This window comes from Meles meles, chromosome 21, assembly GCF_922984935.1.
Source record: "Meles meles chromosome 21, mMelMel3.1 paternal haplotype, whole genome shotgun sequence".
Classification (NCBI taxonomy): Eukaryota; Metazoa; Chordata; class Mammalia; order Carnivora; family Mustelidae; genus Meles; species Meles meles.
This window is the reverse complement of record NC_060086.1, coordinates 34,481,837-34,503,142: the sequence shown is the minus strand read 5'-3', so window position 1 is coordinate 34,503,142 and position 21,306 is coordinate 34,481,837. Positions and strand designations below refer to the sequence as shown.

The window sequence follows — 21,306 nt, the reverse complement described above, 5'->3', positions numbered from 1 at the left end:
TGTGAGCTGCTGCCCCTCCACCACCACCTGCTATGACCACCACCACCGGGACCACCACTGCGTCTGTCCCCACTACGAGCTGTTGCTGCCACATCACCGGCCAGTGCTACGGCCTTCCTTCCGCGGGTGTTGTCAGAGAGCTGGTCAGAACTGGAGCTGAGAGTTGAACCCAGGTTTGTCTGATTCTAGATGTTTCCCATTGCCTGTGCTGCCCACGGGACTTGACTTTTCTGCTCCGCACCGTGGTTGCCGGGGCCGGTCTTCTTGGGCCCCCCGGGTTGTGAACTCCAGGGGCGTGGAGTCCTTGGCTCTTCTGGGCACCCTCCTGCCTTCCGCACCCAGCCCTTGTGGTGTAGATGCTTTCTGATGACCTAGTTAGTCGACCTCCCGCACCCTCTACCGAGTCACGTGGAAAACTAAAATTGGGAAGTAGAGGAAGCTCCGAGAAACCAGGGGGTGTGTCGTTTTGTTGACTGATGCCTTCCCTTCACCGGCCTCTTGCCTGACAACCAGTGAAGTTCTGCCGAATGAATGAGAACGGGTTGATAGCTTTTGGGCGCCGATACTCCAGCCCCTCTCAGAAGGGGGAAGCGATTGGCCGGAGCTGCGGTTGACCCGGGGCCATGCTCGGTTGCCCGGCGATGTGCACACCCTGCTCTGTGCTGCATGGAATGGAAGGCAAGTGATGCTCTGAATGTGAGCAATTTTCAAAGAATTAGAAGGTGGCAATAAAATAGTCGAATCTAGAATTGACCTTTTTCTTGGATTCTGAAGTCAGGTCGGGATGTGAGAAGGAAACCTCAGTCTTCCTCGCAGTCCAGCAATGGTGACGGTGCTGCTCTTGGGAGGGGATGTGGACCTCTGTGTGATGGGAGCCTGAGCAAACCAGGCTTAACTGGGCTTGGCCTCCTGAGAGGTCCTAAAATGACTCTTGTCCACGGGTCACTGAGTCTTCGGAGCTGCATTTCAAACTCAAGCTGTGAATCGGCGACAGATGGCCTCATGCCCCAAAGATGTGTTCACACCTGTCACCCTGTTGATACTGACATTTGCCTGGTCTCCTTTCTTCAGACGGGAAGGGTATTCATCACAGAGCCCAAGAGGAATGCAGTTGCCAGGGGCTGGCGGGGCATGCGGTGGAGGTAGGAATTTGGACTTCTTAAATGGGTACAGTTTCCACCATGCAAGATGAAGAAAGTTCTGGAAATGGCCGCACAACAGTGTGAACATACTTAATGCCACTGCACTGTACACTTGAAAATGAAGAAGGCAGCCGATCTCACATGTATTCTGTTAAAAAGATAGAGAAAAGCTGAAGAAAAGGTACAGAGAGATAGTGGCAGGATGGCGACTTTGTCACTGTTTGTTTCTTTTCCTGTCCCCTGCCTGCAGTTGGCAACTTCTGGCTTTATGGTGTCTGTCTTTGGTGCCTGTACTGTGGACCCTGGTCAGTGGGGATGCCTCCTAAGTGGGCACAGTGGTGAACGTGGCCCTCTCTTCTCCTCTGTAACTTACTTTACTTTTTTAAAATTAACTGTTTTTTCGGTTTAATGTACGTGCAGTACAATTCACTTTTTATAGACGTTAAGTTGTAAGACTTAAGACCTACACAGATGAATGGAACCCCACTACCGCAGTCAGCATGAACAACAGTTGGCTCACCTCCAGAAATGGTCACCTGCCTCCCCTTTGCAGTCAGACCCTCCCGCAACACCTCTTGCTTGTCTTCTGGTGGTCTGTTCCCCACCCTCGTCTTTTGGCCTTTCCTAGAACACCCTGTACATGAAATCCTAGAGCGCGTAACCTTTGGAGACTGGCTTCTTTAATTTAGCAAATGTTTGTGAGCTTCATGCAAGTTGTTAGGCATCAACAGGGCTTGGATTTTGTAATGATAAGTAGCATTCCTTTGTATGAATGTGGCCTGGGCTGTTCAACCCTTTACCCACCACAGGGCACTTGTTCCCGATTTGGGGGGATCATGAATAATATTGTTACAAACATTCATGTAGATATTTTGCACGAACGATACATTTTCAGTTTTCCGGGAAAACCCCACAGAAGTGAGTGGCTGGGTCATTTGACGAACGTCTGTTAAACCGATGGAAAGCTCTCATACTGTTCCCCAGAGTCGCTGAGCATTTCTGCATCCCATGCGATGTCTGAGAGTTTCAGTGGTGCTGCATCCCCCCAGCACTTCATAGCATCAGTAGAAAGTTTTTTTTTGGGGGGGGGGGTATTTTAATAAGCTTCTATGCTATCTCACTGGATTTGATTTGTATTTCCTTAATGATGAATGATGTTCAGCATTTTTGTCTTTGTTTACTGTCTGTGTATCACCTTGGGTGAAATGTCTGTTCAGATAGGTTTCCCCTCCTCCTTATATGAGTAGGCAGTGGTATTTCCTTGAGTTTGGAGAGTTCATTATGTATTTTAGACACAGGTGTTCTGTTGTCCATATGATTTGTAAGTATTTTCTCCCCGTCTGTGGCTTGTCTTCTCATGCTCTTGACAATGTCTTTTGCAGAGCAAATCTGGTTTAGCATTTTTTTTTTTTTTTTTTTTTTTTTTGCTATTACAAATCATGCTTCTGCTGTTAAATGTGAGAACTGTGTGCCTAACCCAGCTTAGACCGGCAGAGTTTCTCAAACATTGCAGGCTTGTGTGTTTTGCATTTATCTGTCACACAGTTTGGGTTAATATTTGAATAAGGTGTGAGGTATTCGTTGAAGTTCACTTTTCTGCTTATGGATGTGCAGCTGTTCTGAAAACAAGCATTGGAAAGACCATCCTTTCTCCTGAGTTGCCTTTGTGCTGCAGTCAGAAATTTCCTGTCCAGGGGCACCTGGCTGGCTTAGTGGAACATGGGACTGTTGGTCTTGGGGGTGTAAGTTTGAGTCCCATGCTGGGTACAGAGATTACTTAAAATCTTAAAAAAAAATTTTTTTTCCCACTTGGCCAGATTTGTGACTTTATTTCTGACTTTTGGTTCTGTTCTGTTGGTCATTGTCATTCTGCAATGCTCCATTCCTGGACTGCTGTACTCCTCTAGAGAAAGTCTTAAAATTGGGTAGTGCAGATCCTCCACAATTGTGCTTCTATTTCAAAATACTTTTTTTCCCCAAACTGGTTTTGACTATTGTAGTGTCTTTGCCTTGCCATATAAATTTTAGAATCCACCAGTGCATATCTATGGAAGAAAAGCTGGCATTTTGATAGGGCTTGCAGGAAATGTGTGGATCAGTTTAACTGACATCCTGTTTCGAGTCTGCCATCCATGAACCTGGTAATTCTTGCATATGTGGTGGTGGTTTGATTTCTCCCATCAGTGTTTAATAGTTTCCAGCATATGCACCTGCACATTTTTTTAAAAAAGATTTTATTTATTTATTTGACAGAGATCACAAGTAGGCAGAGAGGCAGGCAGAGAGAGAGAAGGAAGCAGGCTCCTCACAGAGCAGAGAGCCCGATGAGATGCGGGGCTTGATCCCAGGACCCTGAGAGCATGACCTGAGCTGAAGGCAGAGGCTTTAACCCACGGAGCCACCCAGGTGCCCCTGCACATTTTTTTTTTTTTTTATTGGAGTTACACCTATGCATTTCTCCTTCTGGAGCTAGGATGAATGACTTACGATTTTGCTTTTTAAGTGTTCATTGCCAGTGTGTAGAAATACAGTTTCTTCCATCTGACCTTTAAAAACTCATTCTTGGAGGGGCGCCTGGGTGGCTCAGTGGGTTAAGCCGCTGCCTTCGGCTCAGGTCATGATCTCGGGGTCCTGGGATCGAGTCCCGCATCGGGCTCTCTGCTCAGCAGGGTGCCTGCTTCCCTCTCTCTCTCTCTCTCTCTCTCTGCCTGCCTCTCTATCTACTTGTGATCTCTCTCTGTCAAATAAATAAATAAAATGTTTAAAAAAAAAAACTCATTCTTGGAGATGTTTGTAGATTTTTGGGATTTTGTGTGTAGTCTGGCACATGCTAGCAGGGGCCCGTTTAGCTCCTCCTTTCCAATCTGGATGCTGTCCTTGTAGCCTCAGCGTATTGGGTAGGACCCCTGGTGCTGTGCTCAGTGGGAGTGTTGAGAGTGACTTCTTTGTCTTGTTTTCCAATTTCCGGGAAACCATTCAGTCTTGCACCACTAAGTGTGATTCTAGGTAGAGCCGTTCTCTCCCCTGTCCCTCCTCCCCGCCCCATGTTAGATCTAACCTTACTTTTTTTTTAATTTTAAAAGATTTTGTCAGAGTGAGCATACAGTGAGGGGGAGTAGCAGGCAGAGGGAGAAGTCGGATCCCTGCTGAGCAGGGAGCCTGATGCTGGGCTTGATCCCAGGACCCTGGGTTCACAACCTGGGCTGGAGGCAGACGCTTAACAACTGAGCCACCCAGGTGTCCTGATCTAACTTTACTCTTAAATGCAAACCCCGCCCCCCCCCATTCACTGGTAAAGTATATTGTTGGAAAACTTGAAAACGTCTTCTAATTCCATCATTCAGGAATGAGCACTGTTGACACTGTGGTTTATATATTCCTATCGTAAATCCGTAGCAAACTGTATGTAAGGGGCTGTCTTAGGTCTCTGCTACCTTTGTACTCTGCTGCCCTGACATCACGGCGCCTCACAGATGTTCCTCCGCTGAAACATACACACTCCTCCCAGCTGTGCCGCTCCCTCGTGTCCTGCTGTGGGTGATGCATAGGAGTGTACCCACTCCCCGCTCCTCCACCGACATTTAGTTTGTGACCAGTTCTTTTCGGATGTATTCAACAACACCCTCCTGTGGGTGTTCTGAGACTTCTCCTCATTCATGGGCTTTGGCTTCCTGGAAGTGGACTTGGTGTCCCATTCTGGAGGCTGTCGAGTCATGTTTCCTAAAGCTGACCTCTGACCTGTGGTCATGGGTGGCAGAGGCTTGCACTGTGTGACTCTTGGAAGGTCAACGTCCCTCTGAACGAAGCTCGCTGGTCGTATTTGCCCAGGAGTCTAGGGAGGGAGTCTACCCAGCCGAGGGAATCTGCACACCCAGGCTCAGCCGCCCTCATGGTTCAGTGGGGTCTTTCGGGGCCTTGCATTTTTGACTTCGTACCTGTGCTTAATTACTTATCTAAATGTATATGGAACAACGTGAGACTTTGGAGTTAGTGGAAATGGGCTTGAATCGCTGGTTTGACTCCCTGGGCCACCACTTTCCCATCTGCAAAACGGGCACAGTGAAACCAGCTTCCCGAGGTGCTGGGGACCATGCGTGTGACAGAGTCAAAGAACGTTGTGACCCTGCCTCGAACTCTCCGTGTAATTCCCTCCCAGCACCCCCAGGCTGCTTAACCTCTTGCAGACTCTGTTTTTTCATCTGCAAAGTGAAAGGTAATAAAATTTGGGGATAATACTAGCCCTTCCTGCAGTTTTCCCAAAGAGCCTGTGTGTGACGTCCCCGACGTGGCATCCTCCATGCAGAGGCAAACCCGATGTGTCATAGAGAGGAGAGGGGCTCGCCATTAAATGCGTAGACCCGGCTTTTACCTGTAGGAGGCCTTGGCCCTGAGCTGCTGCTCCCTTCTTAGCTACCACGGAGGAATTTCGAGGAAAACCTCAAGCTGCCAAGTGCCCACCTCTGCCAAGGTCCATGTGGGCCACATTTTTGTAACAGAAACTTGGTTGTTTGCTACTAAAATCGGTCTCCTGGTCTTGGGGACTGTGTCCAGTCTGAAAAAGCCGCATTTCAGTAGCTGTAGGGTACCGAGTGTGCATGAACACATCGGCGGCTCTGGGAAGCCCTGGGGCAGCAGTGGGGCGCGGGGGAGAGAATGAGGCTGTTGAGTGCGTCTCTCCCTGACCCTGTCCACCTGTGGTCCCCCTTGTTCTCTTTCCACGGCCTTTCGTCACCCCCTCGAATGCACTTTAGGAAGTGCACTTGAAAATACCTGCTCCTCATACCTTTATTTTAAAGCGCAGTTCTCTGCCCCAGATTTTGGTCACTTGCACCAGCCTCATGGTTTGGGCCACGCCTGTGTCCCAGCTGCATTATTCTCTCTTTGGTGTTCTTTCCGTCCACTTTTGAAAACCTTTGAACTTCTTTTCAAAAGATTCTTTCTATCACAGCAATATATGGAAAATCAGTTTCTAAAAAATCTACTAGAAGAATATCTCCGTGTTTAAAAAAACAATAAAAAGATAGGAAAACCTCTAAAATGATCTTGGGAATGTACCACATTTGGAAGATTCTGTTTAAGTTCATTCTCTTGGTGTGCTTCTCCTCTTTGATGGATCTGTGAGGAAAGGTCCCTTGAGAGTGCAGAGAACTGGTTAAGTACGCAAGGGCGAGTGGGGAAGGGGGATTTCTGCAGGTCTGTCTCTGTGAGGTCGGTTTTCCACTGCAGTTGGCTTTGGCCATGACAGACCGGGTTTGCCTGATGGAACTCCTACCCCTGCTCCTCCTTGTTCTGTGGTTTTCTCGTCTCTGACATTGTGATGGCTGAGGGTGCCTCCCAGCTACATCTCCTCATTGGAGGCAGATGCGTGAGTTAGAGCCGGAAGGCCAGATCCTCTGAGAGGTGCTGGTGTTGACGGGCGGCTCACTGACAGGTCACCAAAGGGGCGAAGCCTGCAGCTGACCTGGAGCCCCGGTGACCGCGCTCGGGACTTGGCTTCCTCGTGGCCCACGTTCCTGGAAGGTCTGAGCGCGGGCGGTTCTTAGCAACAGTAGCATCCCTGCCCCCTGTTTTTCTAGGTGGTCTGTCAGGGTTTGATATTAAATCAACTCTGTTGGTTACAAAAAGGAGCTAGATATGGGAGGGCGGTCTTCAGCTGGGCAGTGGCCTCCTAGAATCAAAGAAGGGGAAAATCCTGAGAAATGGAGAAGAGGGAGTTGCCCTAAGCTCTTCACAGATGGGGAGGCAAACGCCTGTGCGTCCTTGTCCTTGCTCGGAGCTCTCCTCCACACAGGCTCACGCTGCAAGTATTGGCGGTGTAGACGGGGTGGGGTGCCTCCCCCCTGCCCCCCAGGGGACAGATGGCCTGCTCCGTAGCAGCTTCAACTTTCCTCCTCAGCGTTGTCTTTAAATGCTCTTAGTAAATTCTTTAAGTCTTACCAAAACAAACAAACAAACAAAAAAACCGGAGGAGACTAGGTTGTAGACGTGTTCTTTGTCTGCAAACCTCACTTCGCTGTAGAAGATTGGGGAGCATAGCTGAGCAGCCAGAAGAGAAAAAGGCTCAAAGTTAAGACCTGTGACCTCATGGCTCAGAGGAGTCTGTTGGGATACTGCCCGTGTGCACAGCTGATAAGGCCGTGTGGTGCGCACACTCCCTCGTGTGTGCACACACTTGGGGGGGGTAATGAAGAGGGGAGGCCCCCTGGCTCTGAAGACCCAGCCTGTGAGTGGAGGCACCCAGAGCCCTGCTCAGGCTTCGGTCTTCCCGGCTCATCGGGCCCCTTACCTGCTGAGGCGGATGGGTACCTGGCGAGGGGACCTGCGGTGGCGTGAAGGCCCTTGGTGGGGGAGGGGGAATGAGGGAGCCTACACCATCCTGCCTGTATTTTTCACCTGCTCAGAGGGCCTGGAGCCTCTATGTAGTCAGGATTCATTTAGTTAACTAATGCATTCTGTGGTCTCATGAGGTGTCAAATGAAAAGGCATTTTTAGATTTGCTAATCATAATAGACGTGTGTAGTAAGAATGATGAACTCTCTTTGGCTCTCCTAGCTGCAGACTAACGTCCTGTCAGCTGGTTGCAAATCGGTTGTCCAGAGGCTGGGAAGTATTTGGTTGGCCTGGTAATGTGCTTTTTAAGTTTATTTTTGTTAGCAATCTCTGTACCCTTTGTGGGGCTTGAACTCATGACCCTGAGATCAAGAGTCCCATGCTTTTCTGACTGAGCCAGCCAGGAGACCCGGTAATGTGTTAAGTTAAAAAATTTTTTTGGGGGGGGCGGGAGCTCCCTGATTTTCATAGCCTCCTGCCCCCTACTCAGTCTTAGTCCTGGGTGGTTCCTCTCCGTGGCCTAGCCTGTGTGACTGCAGTGGCCGCAGCCTTGGCATTCCATCTTAAGAGAGGATCCTTAGGAGCCTCAGTGAAAGTAGTGGGCTGGACGGGACTAGACACGCAACGCACACACACACTTTGCACCCATATCAGACTTCGGGTTTCGTTGCTGCCACATAGTGAGGTAAGCTGCAACCATCGGGGAGCCTGGGCCAAGGGCGGAGGAACTCTTGCTATCATCCTTGCAACTTCATATGAATCTCTGATCATTTAAAAAAAAAAATTTGAACGCAAAGGACCTCAATCAGGTGTTTTGAGTTTCTTTCATAAAGCGTTCCAGTGACCGGAAAGTGTTAACTCCCCCCAAAAGACAGACAAGTTCATGGGTACGAAATTGTCTGGGATGAATTTATGGCTCCCAGAGGTGTGTATCCAGTAGTTTGATGTACTCTGCACTTTCTCATCTTGATGGAGATCAGTTTATTAAAAACCTTGGTTTTAATCTGTTACATCTCATTTTGAGATAGAATCTCTAGGACGTTATTAAAAAATCCAAACCAGAAGGAAAGCAGCCACTGGAAACGTGTCCGTGGCAGCTGCAGAGGCATAGAGCACCAGGGCAGCCGAGGGCTGACCCGTGTGCTGTGAGCAAATCAGAGCCCGGCAGCAGACGTCGGCATGGCTCACCTGTCAGTCTGCCTTAGTGAGCCTGCATGAACCCTTGTTCATGCAGGCCATATAGAAATGCAGAGAAATTGCTTTCCCTCATTTGCAGGCCCTATGTGACTTGAATTCACATGTAGAGATGAGGAGTAGTTGGGATGAGTGACAAGACTCTGCTGAAGGAATCCAAGAAAACAAGCTGTACGAGCCACGTTTATCGGGGAGCATTTCCCTCCCCCCAGTTTTTCCAGGACTTGTTAGTTGCTTGGCTTCAGACGTTTGCTATTCACATCACAGATGGAGGAAGTTGCAGACAGCTTTACAAACATCCGTGAGAGGCTGTCTAGGAGGAGGGAGGGGGGTAATGAAGGGGCTTCTCCGTGGCTCATTCTCTAGGGCTTCCGAGATGAACGTAGCATTCTCAGGTGACTCCTAAGTCCTCGGGAGAGTCTGCAGCTGATGATGGTCTTTTCTGCCAAAAGTGCAGAAAAGCAAAAGGGCACACACAGGGCTGAGGTGTTGTCGGATGCATGGAAAACAGTACTGACGATGGGCAGTCAGAAGTTCATACCCTGAGTAAGTGTGTGGTGCACAGCCGTACCCAGAGTGGCGTACGCATCCATACTAGATGGAGTTAGAAACTGCCTGTGTGGTGAGTTGTTCAAGGGGACAGCCCAGCTGCAGAAAAATGTAGAATACCTGGTTTTACAAAGTAACCGATATTCGAGTGTTTTGGGTTTGTAGTGAGGACATGAGTGTGGAGGAAGGCCTGAAACATACATACTGGGTTTTCAGCGTTGGTTACCATGAGAAAGGGGGGATGGTTAGTGGATCAGTGAACAAGGCAAGAGAAGACTTCGAACAAAAACAATGAAAGGAGTGTGAAAAATGTTTCATCCAGGGAAAATAGATTTACTTCACGTGTGTGTGCACATACCTGGAGAGAGGTATGATAGGATAGCTGTGAAAATGTCGCTGGGATGGATTTCAAGGTGTTGGGCTTTCAGCTCACTTGTACATTCCTGCTTAAATGTCCTCGGACTCTTTTGCAAAGAGCATTTAAATTCTTATGATCACAAAGGAAACCCAGTCTTAGAGCTGTTTTCATATCGAGGAAGTGTTCTCTCCTATTTAAAGGCACTCAGACTCAAGACCTTCGGGTGGGATTAGTAGAATCGGAAAATGTGGGAGAGGCAACTCTCCCTAGGGACACTGATGAGAAACCAAGTTTGAATCCCAAAGGAAACCGAGCAAAGCTCTTTGGGGCCTTGAGGACAGAGCAGCTTGGGTTGGGTTGGTGTCTTGGCCTTGTGCCTTTCTTATGATCTTGGCTTTGGCCATGTGTCCTTAGTTACTGACCTTAGCTGTGCCCCAGTTCCTCTTCAAAATTGAGAATGCTATTGGGTCATTGTGCCTAATACACGACAGGCATTTAAACCTTTCCCAATGAATGAAGAATGAACGAATGCTGCTTGATTCAGTGAAGTCAGGAAGGCAGGGTCTCAGCTGTGTGGTCCTCAGTACCCGGTAGTTTTCTCCTTCTGACCCTTTTTTTTTTTTCCTCACCCCGGATACCTGGGGAGTGAATTGGGTAGAGCAGGGCTTTGATGGGGCCTTGTATAGAGTCTTGTGTGGAGGGGGCTGTGGACGAAGCTGCTGCTTCTCTTTATGACTCAGTTTCCTCATCTGTAAAGCAGGTGTTGCCACATGATGCCTGGCAAATACTAAATGTTCAGTGCCTGTGGCCATTAATAAAAAAATGAGTATTCCCCAGGCTGAATAGGTCTTTCTTAGTGTGTTTTTCCATAAATGGAGAGAATATTGCCAAGTGCCTACCACCGAATAGGCACCCAGCAGCTTGACAGATTCAGGTAGTCAGAGCACAACCCATGTCCGCATCCTGACTTGGTGGGAACTGGAACCAGTTAGCCCTTACTTCGTTATGGGTGAGCGGGTTTTGCAGGCATTCTGCAAACATATAGTTTGCAAGTGTATAGTCTTCTCCAGCGAGGAGCTCTAAAACAAAAAATGTACTAATAAGGTGAGCCCCGCGTGTTTTTCTTTACAAAGATGGCCCCCCTTCAGTCTAAATTGCCAGTTTTTAAAAATGTATTTTTTTTAACGTTCTTGTACCTGCAGAGAAAACGAGGTGCTCAAAGTCCAACTGAAGAAATACGTAGGAGCTGTCCAGATGCTGAAAAGAGAAGGTCAAGCAGCTGAAGGTGAGGGGGAGACCGAGCCGGGGTGGGGAGGGGGCCGAGTCTTTTAATTCCTATCAGCCCGCGTGCCTGGTACACAGGAGCCAGCCATGCAGCGTGGGATGAGACCCCATGCAGATGAGGTCGAGAAACCGTGCTGGTCACGATTCTGGAAAACAAATTAGACGGAACATCCTGTTGTGTGTTCTTGCTGCGTGCAGAACTAATGTCGTAAGACTTCCTTGCTGGGTCACTAGCAAGGGTTGTGTTAATTTGCGTACTCAGGAAGTTTTATATCTTGGGTCTCGAGGTACTTGCAAGGAAGCATCATGGTTAAGTCCCATCAGGCCAGGGGTGAAAGCAACAGAACCCCAAAGTGGTGGAGACCAGAGCTGTGGAGTTGGGCTGACCTGGTTCCAGCCTTAGTTCTGGTAAGCTCCTTCGTCTCTCTGTACCTTAGTTTCCTCATCGGTAAAACGGACTTAGTTGCCAGTCCCTACCCCATGAAGTAATCCTTCTAGACATCTTAGCATGATGCCTAGTATTGGGTAAGTATGAATACATTTTAGCTGTTGATAGTCTTAGCCAGAAATACAAGTAGATAGAAAAATGATCACTTGACCACGATCGCACTAAAGGAGGCGATACCATATGCTTCCCCTCTCCGCATCGTGGCTACAGTGTAATCAGCCAAAACATTCTCGGTTTAGCTGCAAGAAAGGGTATTTCCCTTTGCCTAAAACATCTTACAGCCTTCAGCCAGTTTGCCATTAAGAGATTTACTTGAACACAAATGAACTCTTGGGGTGTAGACCCTGTAGCAAAGGGGTGGACCCTCCAGGCTTACAGGTCTCGGGTGTCCGCCAGACCTACATCTGAATCCAGGCGCACCCAGGGTAGTTTGAGGTGTTGGAGTTATTTTGCCATCTGGAAGTGGAAACCTCCCACCAATGGCAGTGGCGTGGATTGACCGAGACAACGAACGTGAAGTGTGCAGTGTGGCGCTGGCCTGTCATTGGCGTTCAGTAAGTGGTAGTTATGTTTCTGTGGAATAGAAGGAGACCGCATTGGAATCTGGATGTGGGTCGCATACTAATAACAGAAAGGCTTGAATTTTGTTTAAAGCTTTTGTGTTGATTACTGTCTCTGTTTGATTGGCTTCAACGTGTTGGTGATTATTATTATGACTCTTTTATTACCTGCCTTGCTCCGTTCGTAATTGGTCTATAACCGTTACCGGTCTAGGGGTTATCATTGAAGAATTAATCACGTCTACCTCTGTGGGCTCGTCCCTTTTTCAAACAGACATTGCTGTTATGGTCCTGAACTCGTGTCACATGTGTTCTGTGGGTGTTGGTCTTTTGACTTTCACTCCCCATCTTTGTTTCCCCAACACCTCACTTTTGTAGGTGTTCATTCCACCCATGATGTGTCTTGAATGAGCAGTATTTGTGTACCCTTTACCCTTCCCAGGCAGCTTCTAGTCTGTTTCCTTGGGGCTTTGTCACCTATGAGGAGTAGGTATTTTTCCTGTATTTTAATTTTTTGATTTTTCTGTATTTTAGAAAGTTCATTATTGGAGGCTTAGGAGAGCTTAAGGGACTCATATGTGTATCTAGGGTAGAAGTGAACTCAGGTCATTTTCCTCTGAATCCCTGGTTCTTTGCCTTACAGAGTTCTTAAATTAGAGTCTGCTGAGGCCATCACCTGGGGAACATACTAAATACGACTGTTCTCAGGTAGGAAGAACGCTGCTCTTGCCACCAGTGGTTTCGTGGATCTAGGTTGGGCCCCACAGTTGTGCTTCTAGGTACATGACTCTAATGCCCGTGATCCATGGACGGCACCCCACTGCCTCCTGAGAAATCCATACTCTGCCTTCTCAGAGCTAGGGTTCGGCACAGTAAGGATATTCAACCTAGGAAAAAAGAAGCACTGTTGGGCTTGTATTTGCAAAACCTCAACACTATAAAATACCTTTTGTTTTATGAGCATTATGGGGGTCCTTACCTTGTGGGTACATGGAACCCGCAATTTACGGTTTCCTGCAGCAGCTAAAGTCGCCTGTCCTGAGATGCAGTCCGGAAGCTCATGACTTCCCTCGAATGTTTGGATCTCTTTTATCCCGGCTTGTGCCGTCTGCTCCCTCTCTGGCCTCAGCGCGATGGCATGTGGGCTGCTGTGTCCTCAGTGAACTGGCCTAACAGTTGAGCTCGTGGCGCGGCTCTTCCTGGGTGTTTCCTGAGTTCTGTTAAGGAGCTCTGGCATTTTGCTCTCCAGCATGGGGCACTCTCCCTTACTGGGGGAGAGCAGGAGATTGCTCTCCAGACTCATGTTTCCGCCAATGGCTTCCCTGAAGTTTGAAACCTACTACATCAATTTGGCGTCTTGCCTGGAGAAGGCCTTCTGGCAGCTCCCCGAGGGGCCTGAGGAGCCGGCAAACCCACTCAGATACCCGCTAGGTTGTGTGGACAAGACTGGGTCATTGTCTCCAGAGAGGACTCACGTCAGTCAAGCACGCAGGGAATGATGGGCCATCCGAAGGGCAGTTCATTCATTGGTAGTGAGAAAGCAGATGGCGAGGGAACCAGGAGCCCAGAACCTTGCTTGGTGCTGGCTTCTCTTGGCCTCGCCTGAGGAGCATTTCCCCAGGAATCGGAGCTGGCTCTCAGGACAGAGTTAGAGAGCTGGTCCTGCCAGCGGCACACGTCTTTCCTGTTGGGCCGGGAAGGCTGGGACACTGTCGTTCTCTTGTGTCCGCGTGAGGCCAACGCATAGAGGGAGGAGCCGAGCCGGGTGGCGGACAGGAGCTGAGCTGTTGGAGCGCCCGAATGCAGCCGGGGTGGACCTGACGGTCTAGCCCTGAGCTTTCTGTCACTAAGAGCGCTAATTCCGCCGATCTCCCCAGCCTGTTTGCAAGCTTGAGTTGGGTTTCCATAGCTCCTATGCTCATGGCAAACCGGTCTGGCTACGGAGTCCATCCTGTCCTTGTGAAGGGCTTGTCTTTGTTGAAGCCAGTCTTTCCAGATGATACAGTGTCCGCTGTGTCGTGAGGCTCTTGCTCCCACTCTCCCCCTCGTTACGTACCTTCCACTCGCTGTCCTCCTCTGCCTTGGCCATTGTATCTTACTCCCTAGTGATGGATCGAAGGCGGCATGCCCTTGTCGGGGGCCTCCATTTAAGTCATCTATCGCGGGTTCAGGGACAGAGGGAGAAGAAAATGGCCCGTTGCTTGTGGCCATCAGAGTCATCAGCGGCAAGGCAGGAGGTTTGGTGGGAGGAACTTGACAGATGAGGGAAGCTTGGGAGCAATTTAAAAAAGCTGACTCTAAGAAACAGAAGAAGTTTAAAAACAAAAAGCCAGTGGCCCACTCACTGATCCCCTGTTCAACACTGTGTGCTTCCTGTTCTCACGGGTCTCTGTTTCCCGGGGCTCCCAGAACGTAGGACATTTGAGACCCCCTGATTCTATGGAGATGGATGGCCACAGGCAAAGGGGATTCCTTGAGCCTGCATGTGCCTTGGGCATGTGGGATGTAACTTGGGTAGACTCGATTTCCTGCCCCTGGGGAGGGAGGAAAGCTTTCTTGGTCTGAGGCAGGCTTCTTGGAGCCTGTGCATGTGCTCCTGTCTGGTTGCAGTAGGATAGACATGGATAGACATGGAACTTCATGGAAACGTACATCAGATCCCATCACTCTGCCTTAAAAACCCACTGCAAACCTTTGGATGATGGCTTCCAGTGCTGGCTGTGGTCTGGCTCTTGCCGTGTTCCAACCCCACCTCGCCCGGCCCCAATCCCCCTCCCCCAACCGCCCCCGAGCCACCCTGGCTGTCAGGCTCTTCCTCCGACGCACAGACTAGTTCCGGCCTCAGCGCCTCTGCAGTGACTTGTCCCTCTGCTGCAGTGCTCTTTCCCAGTGTCTAGACAACTGATGCCAGCCTGTCGGGCAGGTCTCTGCTCAGCAGTCACGTCCTCGGACCGCCTTGTGTCACACTGTGTCTTCCTGCTCCTTTTTTATTCTGTTACTGCATCTTCCTCACAAAACTTACTCCGTACGTCAGAGTATCTCGATGGCTCATCGCCTGCGGGGTTTGCTGTCTGTGCCCCCACACTGACCTGTACAAACCACAAGAGCGGGGACCTGGCCTGCTCATCACCCTGCTGTATTCAGAGTGCCTTGAGCAGTCCTTGACCCGTGGTGTGTGCGCCACGAATGTTGATGACTTGAATGGCGAGAAGTGTCAGAGGAGCTGTTAGAGGACCCGGCCTCACGGCATGTACGTGAGGAAAGACCCCTGGCAGCTCCGGAGAGCGCGGCCGGGGGCAAGTGGAAGGTCTTCATTCCATCGCCACGCCCGCCATCTGCCCGACCCCATGTAACCCTCCTAACACTTGCACCTCGACTCGGGTTCTTCTCATCACGCATAGTTTGGTTTTTTCATAACTACGGTGCGCATATGACTTCACCTTCCCTGTGGCTTCGTCTTTCAGAATTCTTGACTACAAGAGTCGTAAAATCCAATTTTATCTGGCCTAAAAAACATGTCGCAGTGCCTGTCTTCAGAGATGTCTTGATCCGGGGGTTCCAGCAAAAGCAGGAGGGTCCCCGCACCCCCATTTCTCAAGTCTGTTTTTTTCTCTCCCCAGTGTTGGCAGTGTATACGGGTGTGTGTTGAAGCACCAGCCCGCTGGGGAGAAGGGCGCGATTTAGGGTGCTTGCTGATGCTCGTGTTGTGAATGCCCGCACTGTGGCTGACTCCCGGCTGCCAGCACCGTGTCACTGAGGCGTGCGTTGGGAAGAGGGCGCACACTGGGCTCCTGTGAGCTGCTCTGCCCCAGCCCCTGTGCCCCACGGGGTGCCCCCTCTCAGGCAGGCGTTCTCATGCTGGCAAGGGGCTGCCTGAAGCTCTGGGTTTAATCATCTCAGCAACCCAGCAGAACAGTGTGCTTCTCTGACCCACCTGTTTCCTTATAAACGTCTCCGCCATCTTTCCCCCACTTAGAGCACAGCAGTGCTTCTCCATCTGGGCTCCACACTGAATCCCCTGGGGAGGTGTAAAAACTCCTGTGCTCGGCCACTAGGAACCACTGCCTTGGAGGACACTGCTTTTAAATGAATGAACTTCGAGGTCCGCCAGGGTGCTACAGATGCGCCAGCCGTCTGATTCCCGGCCAGCGGGAGATGGCTCAGATCGACTGAGGCTCTGCCTTTCATCCCTGATCCAGGTCTGGCGGCAGAACCGGTTGTCACAGAGGCTCCACCAATTAAGAAGACGGTGGGTGGGGGGGCGCGATGGAAAGTTCTCGCCACCGTTGAGTTAACATGGTACTTGGACTGTACTCACCCCTGGCCCCCCTCAAGAATCCACGGTGGGCATCAAGCACATCTCCTTTCTTTCTCTAGTCTTTCCCTTCCCCTGAAATCTTGGCTCTTTCTCTTCGTGCCCAGTGTGCCCTCTGGGCACTGCTCATGACGCTTCAGTACCGTCTGGCCGTGCGTCCCCATCCTGACCACGTCCTGGTCCCGGCTCTTCGTCCAGCCAGTCTCCCTCTTCTGGGAGTGCCCCTTTCCCTTCCTCCTGGTCGGGCCGACGTTGCGTTTATTGTGAGAGCCACTCCTGTCACCAGAGAAATTTAATCCCACTGATCCTTGAGTTTGCCACACTCCTGTGGCACTTAGAGAGCAACAGCCGAGGTCTGGCATTGGATGGCTCGCTCTTGGGGGCCTGTCATCCTGTCTTTTGGGTATGTGGTCCGTCTGACTGCACAGAGCATCTGAGTGGTCCTTGTAGACTTGGTTTTGTTTTTGTGTGTGTTGACCAGGTACACGGTAGATGTGTGAGGAAACTTGTTGCCAGACTCCATCCAAGTAGTCCTAGAAGCGATTTCAGAGGAATAGGCAAGCTGGTATCGACGGAAACAGCATTATCCGAGAAAGAAGAAAAGTTGGGGGAAGTGATTTTTCCTTAAAGAGAAAGAGAAGAATTGTTGTTCTCCCTTTTCCCAGAAGTGACCTACACCACTGTGCCTGCGGCCCATGGCTGGTCCCACCCACATGCAGAGGGGTCTGGGGACTGTCGTCTCTGGCTGGGTGGCTGCCTCCCTACGAGGGCAGGGGAGCAGGTGCTCGTGCTACTCATGCTGGGTGCCCATTTGATGCAAGTGGTATCTGTCTGCGAAGCCAGTTGCGTGGTTCCTTAGAAAGAGATCTCATACTCTGTGCATTTTGAGACTTACACCCTTTAGAGTCTGGGAAGGAATGCTCGGTACCTTGTAAAGGTCTGTGGTAGAAAGACTATCCAAGGGCACCTGGGCGGCTCGGTCAGTTAAGTGTCTGCCTTCAGCTCAGGTCATGGTCTCAGGGTCCTAGGATGGAGCCCCACATCGGGCTCCCTGCTCAATGGGGATCCTGCTTCTCCCTCTCTCTCTGCCCTTCCCCTTTCTTATGCCCTCTGTCAAATGAATAAAATCTTAAAAAGAGGGTCCAAAATGTGGCAAAGAAGTGTCCGTAGGAAACACTGATTCCGTCGTCAGTCATTAATGGGGATGAAGAGACCACATTGTACTGACCCATTGTTGAAAGATGTTTCTGGTGTCCCCTGCACATCTTGGCTTGTTGATGGTAAGAAAGGTTGCCCTTGGGTTCACTCAACAGATAGGAATTGAACACCGACCATGTGCCAGGCAGTTCTGGGAGAACTTGAGTGAATGAGAGATACAAGCTCCAGCCATGAGCTGACCACTTAGTGGGGGAGACGGTAAGAAGGTAGACAAACAGATCATTACAAATGGTTATCTAGGAATCACCTGGAAAAATCTTTGGTTGACAGTGAAAGAAAAGGTTCCGTCCATTGGGTACCTGGAAGGTGCTAGATCCTGTGCTAGGTTCTTAGCTACAGCGCCTCTGCAGGACTGGTGCTCTTGTCATTCCTGTTGGACACACGTGGAGAAACCAGGGCTCTGAGAGATGGATGTGGGCAAGGCCACCGTACTGGGGTGCCCTAGAGAAACACTGTGCACACATATACTCTGCTACCACACGTGTATGTACAAACAACCATATGTAGAGATGTGCGTCTGTGCATACACACCTGAGTCCACGGGCCTGCCTACACCTCTGTCTAGATGGGACGGATTTAAGGAATTGGCTCATGCTGTTGTAGAGTCTGGGAACTCGCAGGGGAGGCTGGCAGGCTGGAGACCCGGGGAGGAGTTGGTGGTGCAGTCCTAAGTCCGAGACCATGTGGAGGCAGGAATCCTGGGCAGCCCAGTCTTTTTTTTTTTTTTTTTTTTTTTAAATATTGTATTTATTTGACAGAAATCACAACTAGGCAGAGAGGCAGGCAGAGAGAGGGGGAAGCAGGCTCCCCGCGGAGCAGAGAGCCCGATGTGGGGCTCGATCCCAGGACCCTGAGATCATGACCTGAGCCGAAGGCAGAGGCTTTAACCCACTGAGCCACCCAGGCGCCCCTACTCAAGATCTTCATCTTAAGGCCTGCTCCCCTTCCATCGAATGAGGCGCGGCCACATTATGGAGAGGAAATTGCCTCACTCAAAGCCTACTGTTAAAATGTTACTCTCCTCTAAAAAAAAAAATACCCTCATAATGGCATTCACACCAGGGTTTGGCCAAGTCCCTGGGTGCCGTGGCCCGGGCACACGGACATGTGAGATGAACGTGCCAGTCCTCTGCCTAGGAAGAGGCCAGGCCGAGGTCCTAGCCAGGTCTAGGCTGAGAGCGTGCTTTCCCGCCAGCCCTGCAGCTCTGTTCTCCTGGTGCTGTCATTCGTGGTAAGGTCTCTTGCATCATCTTGGGCCTCAAAGGTGATGGTGTGCAGCGGCCGGCCAGGTGCTGCCTGCCTGTGTGGGGCAGCCCGTGTGGGGGGCGGCATCTACCCCTTCACTGTACCCAGGGAAAGCTCTGCTCCCCTCGACTCTTCTCCCTGGAAGACCGAAACCCGATGGTATGCTACCAGCCACGTGGGAGCCGGCTCAGAGCAGGGGGCTCGGAACTGGCCATCAGACTCGGGGAGAAACCACTTCTTAGTAGCAGTGGAGACCACGTGTGCGGGGAGCATTTCTCTTCTTCCTCCGTGAAGGCTCCTCCCTCCACGGTGAAAGGAGAGGAGGTGCGTGGAGAGAGGCCGCCCTAGAGCATTGAGGGGAAGGCAGACTTCGGTTTTCCAGCTGGTGGGATTGGCTTGAACCTCTGTGCTTTTGACTGGTTCCAGATTCTTGGAGTAAGTGTGGTGGTGTTTTTTTGGTTTTGTTTTAAGATTGTATTTGTCCGCACAAGCAGGGGGGAGCCGCAGGCAGAGGGAGAAGCCGGCTCCCCGCTGAGCAAGGAGCCCCATGCGGGACTTGATCCGGGACCCTGGGATCATGACGCGAGCTAAAGGCAGACGCTTAACTGACGGAGCCACCCAGATATCCCTGTGAATAAGTTTTTATCTCAGAGTTTAAGTATGTTCATTTGAGGAGCAGAAATGATACTGTTGGCTTGATGCAAGCGTTTGAAGTTTCAAGGGATGACATACGTCAAGTGCCAGGCAACTGTCGACGTTATTTTGGATTAGAGATGCATTCTGAAGGGCATCCAAGCTGAAGAAGGTCAAGGCACATTAGCAGAACACCTGTACATTAATTTCTGAAAGTGGGTGAATAATTGTGATAATCATAGAGTAAATGTCCTTGAAAGCTTTATGGTGCTGGTAAAACAAAATTTGTCTGATCAGCTGGTTTTCCAACCTTTAAATAAATAACTGGTAGCTTGGTGTCCATCCCCAAGGCAGTGCTCAGTATGGCAGGACCCAGGGAACCATTCCTGGGACAGTGGCCCAAACTCGGATTTTTTTTTTTTTTTTTTTTTTTTTTTTTAATGGCAACTCACTGGAAAAGTCTGGGAAATAACGTACCCAACACCTAGTGTGCTCACCACCCAGATGAAACCGATACTTTTCCAGATTGATTTCAGATCAATAAAAAGTGTTAATTTATAAATGTCATTTAGGATATTCTTACTGATAACATCCGTATGTTTCCAGATGACCGCTGGTGGCCCAGTTTGGGTGGCCTGCCTCGCTTAAGCTAATCCTGAGGATTTCAGAGGAGGGTTAGAACTTGGTTGAGACAAGCCAGGCTCCTCACGTGCCCCCCTCCTGAAAGAGGGTGAGGTTGGAGCAGTGTCTCCCAACATACTGGACTGAGAATGGGAGGGGGGCAATAGCCCTGAGATTAGGATGGATACTGATGTTGGGGGTCAAAACCCCCATGGCTCTGCAGCTAGAGTGACATGGGAAATGGAGCACCTCCAGAATTTTTGTTGAGAGGTTTGGTGGTTTTGTTGGGTAGGGATTGGCAGACATCGTCTTGACCCTGAATTTGCACAGCATGCTCTCTGTTTTCATGGAATTTGTATGTTCATTTGGGCTCGTGTATCAGATGGACTAGGTTTGGCTGCATTAAAATCCAACCAAACCCAAACAGCAGTGACTTCCACAAGCTTTTTCTCTCAGCTAACACAAGTCTGGAAACATCATCAGGATGTTTCAGGATCATCAGGAATGCAGGCTGCTTTTCCTTTGAGCTCAGCCATCTTCAGGACACAGTGTTTTATCTTCTTGATTGCCTCATGGAGTCTACGGCCATACCACCCTGAACGCGCCCGATCTCGTCTGATCTCGGAAGCTAAGCAGGGTCGGGCCTGGTTAGTACTTGGATGAGAGATTGCCTCATGGAACCCAGGTGGTGGCCGGTGTTCCAGTCATTACACCTGTATTTCAGGCAGGTAGAAGCAGAAAGTGGGGAAGGGCAGAGCGGGCATTTCACAGCTGAAGTCTATAAGGATTTAAAGCTTGGAGGATAATCTTGCTTTAAAGAGCTTCTCAGGAAACCCCTCCCCCCCCATTACTTCTACATACAGCTCTTGGGCCTCCCCTAATTGCAAGGAAGGCTGGGAATCTTGACGGGCTTAACTGGCACATAAAGGAGGGATCATGGATATTGGGTAGGCAGTCCCTGCCCCAGGTGACTTTGGGGAAGGCGAGGCTGATGGAAACTCTGGGAGAAGTTGGCCGGGGTGGGCGGTGAGAGGGTACCAGAGCTCCTCCCACCCCCCAAAGCAGCCCTCAGTCCTGTCAAGATTGAGGAAAGCTTCATCAAAGGTACAGGGGTCGTCACCGCCAGGAGATCTGGTCCCGGCTACTAGAGGTGCCTGTGTGTCTCTGGGGACTGCCATCAAGGATAATGTTTTATTTGCTTGACTGGATTTCATCTTCTGCCGGATACTTTCCCCTCCTAAGTCATTGCGAGAGCAATTGCCTGGAAATGCCAGGGATCGATTCGTGAGTTTTGTTCATGTCTTTTTTATTGTTTGGTGGGAAGTAAAGGCCCAGAAACAGAGCAGGAGCATTCGTGGGGCCTCCGTTGCCCCTGCGGAGGCGGAAGCCCAGGCCAGACGTCTCTTTAT

The 21,306-nt window shown here is 50.2% G+C and overlaps 1 protein-coding gene and 1 pseudogene across 3 annotated transcripts in view; both read left to right on the top strand.

Annotated features, from left to right (window-relative positions):
* SNX29 (sorting nexin 29) overlaps nucleotides 1–21,306 on the top strand; it is a 476,823-nt gene that overhangs the window by 173,234 nt on the left and 282,283 nt on the right. For all 3 annotated transcript variants that reach the window (XM_045993249.1, XM_045993250.1, XM_045993251.1), the window contains exon 14: nucleotides 10,776–10,858. In XM_045993249.1, the coding sequence (XP_045849205.1) occupies nucleotides 10,776–10,858 (83 nt within the window). The remainder of the gene's footprint in view (nucleotides 1–10,775; nucleotides 10,859–21,306) is intronic.
* Nucleotides 20,475–20,592, top strand: LOC123934276 (annotated as a pseudogene).